The 14,270-nt window shown below is 38.3% G+C and overlaps 2 protein-coding genes across 3 annotated transcripts; both read right to left on the reverse strand.

Moving 5' to 3' along the window:
* Positions 1-1,263: 1,263 nt before the first annotated feature.
* On the reverse strand, positions 1,264-4,350 carry LOC128491707 (gastrokine-2-like). The gene is made up of 6 exons (XM_053464018.1): positions 4,308-4,350; positions 3,812-3,865; positions 3,213-3,350; positions 2,569-2,679; positions 2,094-2,232; positions 1,264-1,445 (listed from the first exon to the last, which is right to left on the reverse strand). Exons 1-6 carry the CDS (start codon positions 4,317-4,319, stop codon positions 1,351-1,353), a joined length of 549 nt encoding a protein of 182 aa, XP_053319993.1. The 5' UTR covers positions 4,320-4,350; the 3' UTR covers positions 1,264-1,350.
* Positions 4,351-9,236: 4,886 nt separating this feature from the next.
* GKN1 (gastrokine 1) lies at positions 9,237-14,115 on the reverse strand. 2 transcript variants are annotated; one of them, XM_053464700.1, is made up of 6 exons: positions 14,084-14,115; positions 13,939-13,992; positions 13,342-13,479; positions 12,772-12,885; positions 12,130-12,259; positions 9,237-9,418 (listed from the first exon to the last, which is right to left on the reverse strand). In XM_053464700.1, exons 1-6 carry the CDS (start codon positions 14,093-14,095, stop codon positions 9,345-9,347), a joined length of 522 nt encoding a protein of 173 aa, XP_053320675.1. In that variant the 5' UTR covers positions 14,096-14,115; the 3' UTR covers positions 9,237-9,344. The 2 variants fall into 2 exon arrangements, with proteins under 2 accessions (XP_053320675.1, XP_053320674.1); XM_053464699.1 differs by lacking the exon at positions 9,237-9,418 and adding an exon at positions 10,003-10,193.
* Between the last annotated feature and the right edge of the window lie 155 nt (positions 14,116-14,270).

Raw genomic sequence — 14,270 nt, forward strand, 5'->3', positions numbered from 1 at the left:
TCTCATCTTGTCGGAGGAACTTGGAATTATCTCGCAACAAAACATGCATTTCAGAAGTCACGAGACGCATAAAATGTTTCTTTTTTTCTAATGAAACATGAATGGGACTCAAACCAACACTCAGCACTGTGCCTTGTTACTACGATCTAATGTTCTCCCTTATATATACCGGTATACATTGATGTATAATATATTGATCTGTATATGTTTCTGTATTCAGGCTTTCTTAGGACCTGGTCTACTTTTCGTGAGCCAGATTTCTGTTTGAATTGAAAAATATGGCTCATTTTTCTTAATCTTTTTTAACTCTATACATACATAAGTATGCATGCATATATATGAGTAGTTATTTGATATGTGTCAAATGTATGTATAATTTAATAATTACTAATAACAATAATTGTTGATCATCTCTGTAAACACCAACTGAGGTTTAGACATTCCATTGAATTAAACACAATAGCCTTCTTCACTAATGTGCCCTTACGAAAAATTACTGCAGTTTTTCTGAAGTAATACTGCAGTTTTTTGGACATGAAAAAACTGCAATACTGCACATTTACTGCAGTATTACTGCACATTTACTGCAGTTTTACTGTATTTGTACTTCACTGTACTGCAGTTTTACTGCACATTTACCGCACTTTTTTTTTTTATATTGCAAACCTACAGTTGTGCTTCAATATCCTACAGCTTTATTGCATTTGTACTTCCGTACAAAAATAACTGCAGTAAAACTGCAGTACAGTGAAGTACAAATGCAGTAAAACTGCAGTAAATGTGCAGTAAAACTGCAGTATTACTTCAGAAAAACTGCAGTAATTTTTTCGTAAGGGTGTGCTTTTCTTATATGATTTGCTAATGGAGCTTTTCCCTCTGTAATGGCGCAAGCAAGCTAACGTGTTTGAAATGCAATGTTAATGCTATTAAGCGCTGTTCTTCACTATGTAAACTGTTTCAGCTTCTGAAAACAATAATATTATCCTTATCTCATGGTATTTACACAGATCGACCTGCGTAAAGCAAGATTTTCAGCCATATAGACAGTGGGTGTTAAATTCCAAGACTAGAAAGCAGACCCTGAACTTCCAAGAAGTTGATTTGTAAGTATTTATCAATGGACGAGATAACTTGCGCTATGGGGATAGTATGCTATATATCTGGCCCAAGTTATATCTGTGTTTTAAACATATTATGATGACAGTTGTCTGGTGAAAATAAGTGTTACATATGGCAAGTTGGCAAAGGAAATGGGTTCGTCGGTTTAGCTTCAGCTTATTTATTTTATAATGTTTATTGGCTCAATGTAAGGATATATAAACAACAAAATATCTGCACACGCAGGCCAGGTTAGAACAGATGAATGCCGCCGCACAGCCCAACATGTATGAAGAGGAACTTAATTCCTGCACAGCCACTAGCACCAATGCCTTTTGTCCTTGGACCTGTAAGGAAGCAGACATTAGTATTTTTATATACGGTATATATATATGTGTGTGTTCTACTTTAGAATGTGGTACACAGTAACTGCGGATAAGCAACCTTGAAGTTCTATTTCCTATCGGCCACACATATTTTGTTAATCTAAATTTTAACTCTGGCATATGAGAAAACAACATGCATAACTGGAAACGCTTAGCGTTTGACCCTGGGTCTCAAGGTCTTTGTCCCAATCTTGGGGTCTCAGAGTGAAAGGGAAGATTCTCAGGATCTGGAGCAGGCTCACTTCCTATTTTACACTGCTGTGACCATATATAATACTCCCAATTGGTGTTTTTACTTCCAGTACGCTATGATTGATATCCCTGCTTGAATGCAGGTGATGCAATTAAGTGTACCTTTAAATAATGACCAGTCAAGATTTTCCATGAGGACCAGTATAAGAGCCATTTGGTTAACACATTTGGCAGGTCACTACTTCATGATGGGCTATTAAATGGTTAATATTTCAAGAGTCAGCTCATTTAGAAAGTTCCCAGGTATGTAGATATGTATATATATATATATATATATATATATATATATATATACAGTATATGGAATGTGCTTTAGAAATGTATCACACGGCATAGTGGTATATTCAGGCAACTTACTGGCATATTCCGTGGCCCAGTAGGTGGGGATTCCCCAACACAGCCCTTCTACGGCACCTCCATACTGGGCCAGGTTAGTTACTACCTGGTCAGTAACCTCATAGTGTTTGCGGAGTTCAGCCAGCTCCTTCTTCTTCTCCTGTGATCATTCATGAAAAAAGGTAGAAGAGAAAAAAAGATAAGTGTCCACATATAAAGTTTTAAACTAAATTAAGTACTTCTGACTTATAATTAACATTTTTGTAGCTACATCATGTAGATGTTTTCAAGATCTTCGTTCTCTCCAGCAATATAAATATTGGTCAGACAATTAGCTAGGCTAGGCGTAAGGATTGGGTTTTGAAAAAAAGTCTTGATTAAGCATTCAATGCATTACTAAAATACCCATAAAAGGAGAAAAGTCTACTTTTTTGAATTGTATTATTCTAGGCACAAAAAACTCAAAGGTGCCCCAAGGCAGACAGGCGATCCTTACCCTTTTAGAGTGGATGAAATCCTCAAAGATTCCAAGGTGAGGGAACTTGTTAATGTCCATGTGTGCAAGTATACAGATCCCTCTGTATGGCATATGGTAGGCGATTATATTCTAGGGAGAACGCATGATGATTTAAAATGGTTATAACAGTTTTCCAGTAACCTGGATTAATTATTATTCCCAAAATCTGAATTACTAAGAATTGACAGTTTCAATAACTAGTACATCAAGTACTTAAAATATCCTCATGGATCCATTTATTTTGATGTTGTATACAGGCAGGAGCCTAAAGATTGTGTCATTTTATGTACAGTATATATACAAACTATACACTACTTACGAAAAAACCATTGCCATGCTTTATCACTATGTGTTTTACTTATCAGACTGGTGGAACTTTCCACCTCCTCCCTTTTTTTTCTATACATATATACGTATTTAAACACAAGTGTAGGGAACTATTACTGAAGTTCAGCCAGCCAGTAAAAAATATCAACAGAATATTAAAGTGAACTTTTTAAGGGGAAACCAATAAAAAGACGAATTCTCACGTTAAAGCTCAATTTCCATGTAATTTAATTAATTATTATTAGCTGTTTTATTGAGTCTCACATAACAGTTTAAGGAGTTAAATGCCCTCTTACCTGGTTGTAGTCGAAGACAGCATTTGATGTCTGTCGTCCGGCATACACGTTAAAAACTACAATCTTGACTTGCTCATTGACGTTCACTGTGTGATATACGGTCTCTCCATTTTCCTCCTGATTGATGTACTGATACGACTGGAACATACAAAATATAAATACAATAAATACAAAAAATACAAGCATATGTTTCATTAACTCACCTTAAGTTACTGGACAAGAACTTAACTGCCTCTGTCTTAGGGCAGCCATGGAAGGAATTTGTTCTGGCCTGTCTATAGCATATAATATCTAAATAGCCAAGGTTCTCAAAAGTATCTGGTTGCCAACAGTGCCATTAATGGTAAACCTATGTGTTTTATACAAGAGTAGACTATGCCTATTATAACTTCATGGAGCAAGCAATGGTCATGAGTCGATATGCTTTAAATCTCTGGGTTAACTTTTATGCCTTATTCTTATGCTCTTCTTTTGGTGTATCTTCTGAATGTGTTCTTTACAGTACTTTACCTTACTGCCTATTATAGCCACATATAACACTTCTGAGAGCCAGGTGTATGTTTTCTGAATGCCGTGTAGAAGGAACATTGATCTCTTACCTCATCTGCCCATAGAGGGTTTATAAAAACGCCAAGCAGAGCCACCAGCAGAATCTGCGGACAAACACAGTCAGTTGTAAGAGCGGGGTACAAGCACAGGACTCGAGACATTGCTGGCAGATTGTTCTAAGGGAATAAACGCTCATTCAAGGCGTATTTGTGTCCCAGGTAGCAAGTACTACAGAGAGATTTATACCTTTGCGCACTTAGTGCAATTATTTATATGGCAGCAACAAAAAAGGTATACATTAGCAAGTGGATATTATAAATATCCAGCTTCATAAAAATTTAGACTTATTTGGAATATAGATTTTTTTAGGCAGATGCTTGCATAGGTTTCATTCATTTTCATGTTGCTTGTCTACATTTCCTGCACATAGACACTACTATTATAAGTAATTACTGTTTTCTAAGATTTGCATAGGTTATATGCTATACGCATTGTATTACAATCTAATGGTAATATGTACTCCCCACATACTCATGCTATACATACCATTGTGCTCATTCTCAAGGACCAGGACAGCGCTGAGGGTTGAGCCGTCTTTAGCTGCCCATTTATATATGTTCGTGCTCCAAGTTTTCAACAATCACCCTGAGATAAGAGCTACTTGTTACGCCAGAGTAAACCCTGTGAGTGGGTGATACGTGTTTGTTAAATAGGATCGGTTAATAGGTAATACTGTCATGACCCCCAACCCCCCCTCCTTTGCCCAAGGAATAACCATACGTGCAAAAAAGTGTAAACAGAACATGGGTGGGAAACATACCAAATTAGTATTTGATTAAAGACAACATTCATTTAGGAGAATGGTGATGGGGATTATGACAAATATGAGTACAAATGTTAATCACCGTACTGTGGTAACTCTAACCCATGCTATAATATCAAAACCCATTTTCTCAAGTGCGACCACAGTGACTGCATGTGGCACCCAGTCTGGTCACCTGACTCCTTACCCCCAATAGCCGTCTTCCAACGTTAGAGATGAGAGGAAGCTAAGTCAAACCTGCAATGAGGTCAGCACAGACCTCCATTCTTCAGAGGATCTCTCCAATAAGCCCATGGTCCCCACTGTCTGCAAAAACAGGACAATGAGGCAGCTGTCTAAATAACTGAATATGGCAATTTTAATTCAGGTTCAAAAAAGACACAAGGCCATTAAGTTCAACTTTGCTGTTGAGCCAGAGGGCAAAAACCCTAATTGAAGCAGTTTCCAAGCGGGTAGGGGTCCTCACAGACAAGCCGATCTGTTTTTTTCGATTTCATGGTATAAGACTTCTTTTGTGCGTCACCTGGTCACCGAGGTGAAGGCACTGATTCCTTTGCATTGGGGTGACACGGCCCCTCCTTCGTTGGGAGAGTGGGTCCTGAGGGTGGAACAAAAGCGTATTCTGGAGGAATTAGTACACTCGGCCATTCATGCGATGGACCGGCATCACAGAACCTGGTTCCACTGGCTGGAGTCCCTTTCCAGCTCCCGATCAGTACCCTTGTCAGAGTGAGTGGTGATTCCGAGGCTCCCCCTGCTGACCCCCCCCATTTTTCCCTCATGCCTCCCGTCATCCCCTCCCTTCCCCTCCCCTTTCTCCATCCCCATCTCCCTTATCTGACTTTTTTGTATTTTTGTACCACTTCTGACTTATGCCAGTCTTCTGGCACCATAGTAGACAAGACAGAATCCTTGAAGATCAAAAACAATGGCCTGGTTGATTTCCTAAGCTCCCTAAATACTGCTGAACTACCTGTTCCAGCATTCAAGTCAACGTCTGAGTAGTTAAAATCTCACATGATTAAAATGCGACGCAGATGTGCAGCCTTTTTAGTTTGTGATGAAAGTTGTTCTTCTCCCGCAATACTAATATTTGGGGTTTATACCTACAGTTAATGTTTAACCCCTCTTAACATCAATGCAAATTTGTTCTCATAAAGCTTCTATATCAGTATCAGCATATACTACTTCTTTAATACTAGGCCTTTTCTCAGGTCTAACATAAAGGTACTTTAATAAGAGTCTGGGTTTTTGTTAGTGATGGGATATGGAAGTTTGTGTTAGTGTGAGTGTCTGGGTGTTTGTGGTGGTGTGAGTGTTTGGGTGTGTCTTTTAGTGTGAGGGCCCCTCCCCAAATCAGGCTCTTGATCCATCCGTGTCATGTAACGTCTTGTTAATGCTGAACTCATGGAAAACAGGGACATTAGGGGAGGAAAGCTGGACAGATGGGTCCCAAAAGGATGCCTTTAGAAGTGTGAATAAAAAGGCAAAATGGTTAAAGGAGTAAAACGGCTGCAATAAAAACTAGCAGTAAAGTAATTCGCTTCACTGCTGAAAATCTCCACATAAAAATAACTTATGTCTAAACTGTAGGCTGATTCGAGCTAAAGGGCTTAGTGTATAGTACCTTGTGTTTACCTAATCGGCCTGGGCAAGGTGTATCCCGGCTCTCTGACAAGAACAGAAAATAGATAGGAAAACAAGTCCATTACTTTGCTTATACATGTGAAAGTAATTATACATGTAAACATACACAATGGGTGACACCTCAATTACCTTTTAAAATTCCTTTACAGTAAGAAATCCACCCAGAAATGAGCAACACGTGTCTCTCATTTGTAGATTGTACAGTCGTGGCCAAAGGTTTTGAGAATGACACAAATATTAATTTTCACTGCTGCCTCAGTTTAAATGATGGCAATTTGCATTTACTCCAGAATGTTATGAAGAGTGATCAGTCCCTCTTTGCCATGAAAATGAACTTAATCCCCCAAAAGTACCAGCTGTCATCATCTCAGTGATTCTCTCGTTAACACAAGTGAGGACACATGGACCTCACATGGACAAGGCTGGAGATCACTCTGTTATGCTAATTGAGTTAGAATAACAGACTGGAAGCTTTAAAAGGAGGGTGGTGCTTGAAGTCATTGTTCTTCCTCTGTTAACCATGGTTACCTGCAAGGAAACACGTGCTGTCATCATTGCTTTGCGCAAAAAGGCCTTTACAGACAAGGATATTGCTTCTAGTGAGATTACACCAAAATCAAGCATTTATCGGATCATCAAGGAGAGAGGTTCAATTGTTGTGAAAAATGCATCAGCGCCAGGACCATCTCCTAAAGTTGATTCGGCTGTGGGATTGGGGTGCAACCAGTGCGGAGCTTGCTCAGGAATGGCAGCAGGCAGGTGTGAGTGCATCTGCACGCACAGTGAGGCAAAGAGTTTTGGAGGATGGCCTGGTGTCACGAAGAGCAGCAAAGAAGCCAACTCTCTCCAGGAAAACATCAGGGTCAGACTGCTATTAACTGGGGTTAGTATGTTGTTAATATTCTGCATAGGGTATAGGGATTGGACTGCTGAGAACTGGGGTAAAGTCATTTTCTCTGATGAATCCCCTTTTCTGATTGTTTGGGGCATCCGGAAAAAAGCTTATCCACAAGGTGAGCGCTACCATCAGTCCTGTGTCATGCCAACAGTACCATCAGTCCTGTGTCATGCCAACAGTAAAGCATCCTTAGAGCATGTGACTAACAATGACTTTTCCAGCATGATGGGAGCACCTTGCCATAAGGCAAAAGTGATAACTAAGGGAACAAATTATCGACATTTTGGGTGCATGGTCAGGAAACTCCCGTTGAGAACTTGGTTAAGAGGCGGGTGGACAAACAAAAACACACAAATTCTGACAAACTCCAAGCATTGATTATGCAAGAATAGGCTGCCATCAGTCAGGATGTGGCCCAGAAGTTAATTGACAGCATGCCAGGGGGAATTTCAGAGGTCTTGAAAAAAAGACGGGTAAACACTGCGAATATTGACTCTTTGCATAAATGCATTTATGAAATGCTTGTAGTTATAATCCAGTATACCATAGTGACATCTGACAAAAATATCTAAGAACACTGAAGCAGCACACTTTGTGAAGACCAATACTTGTGTCATTCTCAAAACTTCTAAGAGTTGAAATTATATTGTGGGGGATGGTGCATAAGAATGCCACACTTAGCAGCAAAATAGTCAAAAACATGATAGGCCAGAGAGGAGCGCTACCATTAGATCCTGTCATGTTAGTTCTGAGGTCACACACTTATGGGGAATTAATCAATAGAGTAAGAGAGTTAGAAAGTCAAATGTCACCCAAGCCTAGCAGGAGGCTGAAAGAAAAGAGAATGTCAGCACAAGAGACATAGCTGAATGAGAGACTTGATGCTATACAAGTTAGCAAACATGGAACTTCCATACAAAACTACTAAGAGTGCATTTCAAATAACACCCACTAATAGAAGGAGGAAAACATTTTCATCAACCTCATAGCAAACATAGAATTGGAACTGTGCTTCATCAGCAGTATCCTGAAGATGTGAGCTTATGTAAGTAGGAGTCTAAAAGCAAGCAAAAAACTGTCCTGTGCACAAGTTGGAGTTTGCGGCGTTGAAGTGGGTTATTGTAGATAAATTACATGATTGTCTTTATGGAGCACAATTTGAGATTAGAACATCTCATCTACATCCTGTCTACAGCTAAATGAGGTGCAACTCGACATTGTCTGCTGTTGCTAATGAGGAACATAATATGTATTAGAAATGTTCAACCTCGTTGTTTTCTGTATATGGTTATGCCTGGCGTTGCCTTGCCAATGGAAGGCCAGACTTTCACAAGGGGGAAGGCTACAATATCCAGCATGCTCAGGGACAAGCTGGCAAATAATTGGTCTTACTAAGCTTAAGGGAGAAGCCAGACCCCTGTCCAATAAAATTGCTTTCCTTGGAACGAGAGGGGAGCGGAGAGCGACAAGTTTCCCTGAGGTTCTGTTTTGATGAAACGTGAAAAATCTGGTTTGGGTGGTTAAAATTGGGGTTTGAGTTTCAGTTGTGTTGTTATTTCTACTTGTGATTGTATTGCATTGAGATGAAACCTTTTCCAATGTATTCTGCATTTTTAGCCATGTGTTGTCACCATTCAGTTCACAAGATACTGTCTATAGTGAGACATACTGTTTTATGTATGTCCTTGATGGGCACACTGTCATATCCCCACCAGATAGTCAGCTAGGTGGAGGCACTGCCAATCTCAGAGTTCCCTGATCTCCCAGAAAAGTGGTGGCACATGATTTATCAGTGGCAGTTAAGAGGTAACCAAGGATGAGTATGGTGCCTACTACTGCCTGGAGGTCAGGGCCGGCCCGACAATGGAGCCGAGTGGGGCAACCGCTCCAGGCGGCACTTTTGAAGGGGCGGCACTTTGCCGCCCCAAGCCCTTTTTTTTTTTTTTTTTTTTAAAGCGAGGGTAGATAATGGGGGGGGAGGAAGGGTAGATAATGGGGGGGGTAGATAAGGGGGGGGCGGCATTTTGCCTTGGGCCGGCCCTGCTGGAGGTGGTTACCCTCATTCTTGTGTTACTCATATAAAAGAAAACACACAGCTGTCCCCCAAAGACATATTTTATTCGAAGTGAGATGAGAATGAAAATGTATTAATTGTAGCAAACTGTAGGTTTTGTGTGCAGCGATCTTGTCAAGGAGGAGAACTGATCTGCGTATCTTAAAAACAGAGGCTGATACCCAAAATGGTGATGATGCTGGAGCTGCAGCAGCGTGCAAATCCTCTTCCAGTACCTGAAAAGGGAGGCTTGTTAGAAAATAAACTGATAAACTATGAAACAAAACACCACAAATGTTTTGTTTTATTCACGTAAGAGGAACCACATAAATATACATTAAAGTATCTGGGAATATTCTCGGGATTAGAATAGGAGAGCCTCGGTGGAGGACACATAAGGAACCTGTCTGTGGCTTTTTCTGTTCCCTCAATCAAAGAAATATTTATCAAAGAAATTTTATACCTGCACTCAAACTCTCAAAACAAGCAAAAAAACAAAAATGACATACTTTGTGGTTGTTGGATAGTAGTGGAAATGAGGTTTGAAACATTTTTCTAAATATTTTTAATAGAACCCTCAGGAGGATGAATGTTGATGCAGATAGCAGAAATCTGTATAATAGCAAGTGATTTTGGTAGTCACATAAAACTTGCAGTTCAGCAATGACCTCTGATTCTACTCATTGATTCTTTCTCTTTGCTGAACAAAAAAGTGGTAGCCTATAAGCAACACAACGATAAGTATCCCTCTCTTGTATTTAATCTCATATTTTGATCTGGCAATTACTTTAAGAAGACACAAGCAGCCAATAGCTGGAGAGCAATGTTTTTATTATATGTCATTGAAAGTATATCAAGAGAATCCACAGGTGGAATAGGTTTAAAAGGGCATCTCAATGCGTCCACTCAGAAGGCTGTGGTCGTTTGAATGAACGTCTTAAAAACAGAAGCTGATTCCCAAAACTGTGATGATACTGTTGCTTTTGCACAAGGAAAACCCCTCCTCGAAATCTGAAAAGATATGCTTGTTATAATAAAAAGCAGAAACACAACCTCTTCCCTGCCCTTCGTACAGATATTCCTCCTTTTTTTGTAGGGTGATTTTTTAATAGAATATAAATTTAATTTAAATGGCAAATTAAAGTCATTTAAAAAAAAAAAGTTACGTAACCTTGAAACCTTTCTTGCTACGTTCTGCTATTCATTGGGAGCTATTGGGAACTTCAATAGTTGTCAATGATTATATTAAATGTGTCCTTAGTGCTTTCCAACAGGTTCCCATATAGTTAATCTGTTTCATGATAAAATTGCCTTAGACATCATAAATATATATATATATATATATGAAACTAATTAACATAAAATAACTGCAAGACGAATGCCTCTATAGAATTATTCTGATAATGTCACCGCTCTATCAGTACAAAGCAATGCCTTGTCGGTACATAGTTAAATAAGAAAAAAAACAAAAACAATAAAATGCATTTATTTAATCAGAATATATATATATATATATATATATATATATATATATATTGTGAGCAGAGAGAAGCCAGGCAGATCTTTTTTTATCTTGTATGGGGACTCCAACCTCGAATAATAGGAACACCTTTTAACACTTGAATGTAAGATCTACAATATGTATTTTTTTATAATAAATATGTTTTTATTAATGTCAATACTTCTCTACCTTGTTTGAATGACAAACCTGTCATATTTGCATGACAATACAAGTTTTTGTATGAAGGAACACAGCGACCTTAAGGGTCTTATATAAGGGTCTTATCTTCTGGCAGAATTTTTGTGCAGGGATCTGCCCTGAACAGAGTGAGTGACCATTACCCACAGCCATCCGAATATCTCTTTTTATATAAACATATTTCACTATATTCTATTTCTATTTATTTTTATGTTCATATTTGGAACATTGTTTAGAAGATTTAAGATGCCATTTCGTAATATTTATGTTACACCTAAGGTGTTTGTATGTATTTATATTTAGATGTATTTTTATTCTAAAAAAAAAAAAAGTGCAGTGTACACATGTTTTACTGTTTTATGTATATATATATATATATATATATATATATACATATATATATAAATATATATACTGTATATACTATATAAATATATATATATATATATCTGACTTCCCCCCAAAGATCTGTGTATTTTATACATTTTAGTTTTCATCTTTAGCAAAATATCTGTTTAAAACTTGGATTAGGACATCTTTACCTAGGTTTTGGGACATATGTCCCTCCTTGTTTTCAGACATTCATACGAATGCACAAATTAAGCAAAATTTGTTATAATTAAAATGTGTACAAATCCTGTTGCACAAGTCTAGTAATTAATGAGCAGCTTTGCCTTTTGAGTAAAACGGTGTTTATGACTTAAGCTAAGATCTCTCATATACCAATCACGATATGTATGAGCTAAACCACAATTCAATCTTTAGTAAACTTATCTTGCTTAATATTTTATTGCCTAATCTCCTTCAACTAAAATACCGTACATCATCTTGCAGGAGAAATTACTATTTGTACAGAGAAAAACATTACAATATTACCGGTAATAACATTAAATATTAAGGATTCAAGCTTTCTGCGTCATATCAATAATTACCTACCATACCTAATCCTTTCAATCAGTACAACTACATTTACGTGCATTCCTTCCAGGATTCCAGTAAGAATCTGTCTGCCTTTCAAACAGCATGAATAAACAAACAAGACCACCAGTGTGGACCATTAGCTATCCGTGTTACTTCACTGCATCTCAATTCAGTATGAAACCATGAGGCATCTCCATGTATTCACCATTTATGTGCTGGACTATGGAATGGTTCCACTTTAACCGTTATTTACGTTGCCTCATGTGAAAGCGATGAAGAGAACCTAAACCTCTACCCATTTCCTACTGAGACGAGAAGCTCACTTACTAGGCATCTCCTGAGCGGTGTAAGCTGGAAGCCCTTTGCAGAGAGATTCAATGTGCTGCCCGTACTCCCCAATATTAACAATTGGAGTCTGGTTGATTGTGTAGGTCACCAGCTGTGCATTGGGCGCAGTCTAGAAACAAGAACATGAATTATTGCATTGGACAACCAGAACATTTTTTATTATACACAGCCTTTTAATATAGAGGCCACTAAGACACCGAGATTGGAAAGGGTATCGAGAAGCTAAGATATAAGTTGATATAAACATAATTTAAAAGCAAATAAGAACCATTTCGGCCCATCTACTCTGCCCTTTTCTCCTGCTGTAAAGATGCAAGTCTTAATTAGTCCTTGGCCCTCGTCTTTAGATTTAGGATAACCATATTCCTATGCCATGAATGTTGACAGTGTAATACAACAGATATTATGGGCTTTTGGGACCAAGTTTGACATGTTCAAAAACCCTAGACATATGTCTGTTGGGATCAACAAGAAACCGACTTGAAATACTCTTCATAAAAAATATTTCCTTACAACTTCTACATTTTTAGCAACTAATGAACAGACCTCCCAAATAAGTAACAGTGTATTTTGGAACAAATATCTGTTTCTGACAAACCATGAATATTTTGTATTTCTCACCTGCTTTTTATCCTTGGCAATGGCGCTCAGCTGTGCCAGGGTAGGGAAGGAACCCTTTTTCATGCTAGTGACAACGCAGATCTTCTTGTTGTACAGTCTGGTGGCAGCGTATCCCTAAAGAGCAAGAGAATGAGAGAATATGACATATGACAGAACAAGATCTCTTTGCATTATTCTTGTGTACAGGTACAATCAACGTAAGAGAAGCCTAACCACACTCAGAGTATAAATATTTAGTGTGGATAGTTAACACGCATTGTAATTATGGGGTTTGCGGCCCAGGCATGATCCGGGGCAATAACCCAGACATTTTCTGGACCTACCAGGACAAGGGAGCCTATACTGTAGGTCTTCTTTGTGGAGAACACCAGGATATTGCTTCATAGCCTGACACTCCACCACAAAATATACTATGGAGGTCACCACATCGCTAATGGCCACTACTATTCAACAAAACTGCTTTGCAGTCCAACAAATTAACAGTGGCTGGTGGCCCGGCAATTCCTTCCACAGAGATATGCGGTTTACTTTTCTCATCATTATATATTGTTGCTATTATACATTACTCACTCTTCCAAAGTCACAGATGGAATCCCAGGAGTTCCAGCCGTTCATGTTGTTGATACTGGCAATGTTATCCTGGTTGTTAATATTGACATTCTGGGAAACACTTCCGCCGTCATTTCCTGAGTTGTTGATTTTGATATTCTGGAAAATAGAAACATTTCGGTATTAGACAGGAGAGCAGAAGGTTTGATATGGTGCAGGTCCTACTCTCAAATAATAAATAATAATCAAACAAAATGGTTATAGAATCTCATGTCAATTTGGGCATATTCATTGTATCAGTAACTCATGTGCTAATCTTATTTCTAAACGTATATGCAAGTCAAGGTCATTGATGTGTTTCGGTCAATATATTGTATGCACTTTGTAGCTTATAATACTGTCTGCTTTAAAAACATTTCATTTATCAAACTTATTTTCTTGGCTAATGCAGTTGGCATCAGATTGTCTACTGCCATATTTTTTAGGCGTTGCCACCTCCATAGAGGTTGCTGCTTCTAAGTTTGTTCATTGTAAATTGTCCCTGAAATCAGTTGTCTTGGAAATTGTTCCTGAAATCAGTTGTCTTGTACAAAAAAATACCTGAACATATTTACTTACATCATTTGCTTGAGACTGGGTCAGGAAGACTCCGAGGAGAGCAGCGGCCACAATCTACAACAGAATTTTACACCAATGGCGGTTATATTGTTGCGGATGACACCGAAAAAAATTGTTTTATGGAAATAATATAATTTGTACTCACAAGGAATTTCATTTTGGAGCTTTGTCCTGGTAATGAAGACTGAAAGAGTAATGTACTCTCCAGGGGCATCTATATATTTATATACACACTTGGTATTTGTTCAAGGAACAGCCCAAAAAAATAATGTTTGCCAAGCCGTATTAGAATTAGTTAACTTGCTATTTCTGCTGATATGCCGAGTATGGGA

This window comes from Spea bombifrons, chromosome 4 (assembly GCF_027358695.1).
Source record: "Spea bombifrons isolate aSpeBom1 chromosome 4, aSpeBom1.2.pri, whole genome shotgun sequence".
Taxonomy (NCBI): domain Eukaryota; kingdom Metazoa; phylum Chordata; class Amphibia; order Anura; family Pelobatidae; genus Spea; species Spea bombifrons.

Excerpts from the sequence above, each read along its gene's own strand:
- GKN1 (XM_053464700.1), bottom strand. Across the intron at positions 13,480-13,938 it reads CCCAGTCTCAAGCAAATGAT|AATATCAAAATCAACAACTC; the intron begins GTAAGTAAATAT and ends TCTATTTTCCAG. Across the intron at positions 9,419-12,129 it reads CACCGCTCAGGAGATGCCTA|GTACTGGAAGAGGATTTGCA; the intron begins GTAAGTGAGCTT and ends CTCCCTTTTCAG.
- LOC128491707 (XM_053464018.1), bottom strand. Across the intron at positions 3,351-3,811 it reads ACCCTCTATGGGCAGATGAG|TCGTATCAGTACATCAATCA; the intron begins GTAAGAGATCAA and ends TGTATGTTCCAG. Across the intron at positions 2,680-3,212 it reads CTGTCTTCGACTACAACCAG|AATATAATCGCCTACCATAT; the intron begins GTAAGAGGGCAT and ends CGTTCTCCCTAG.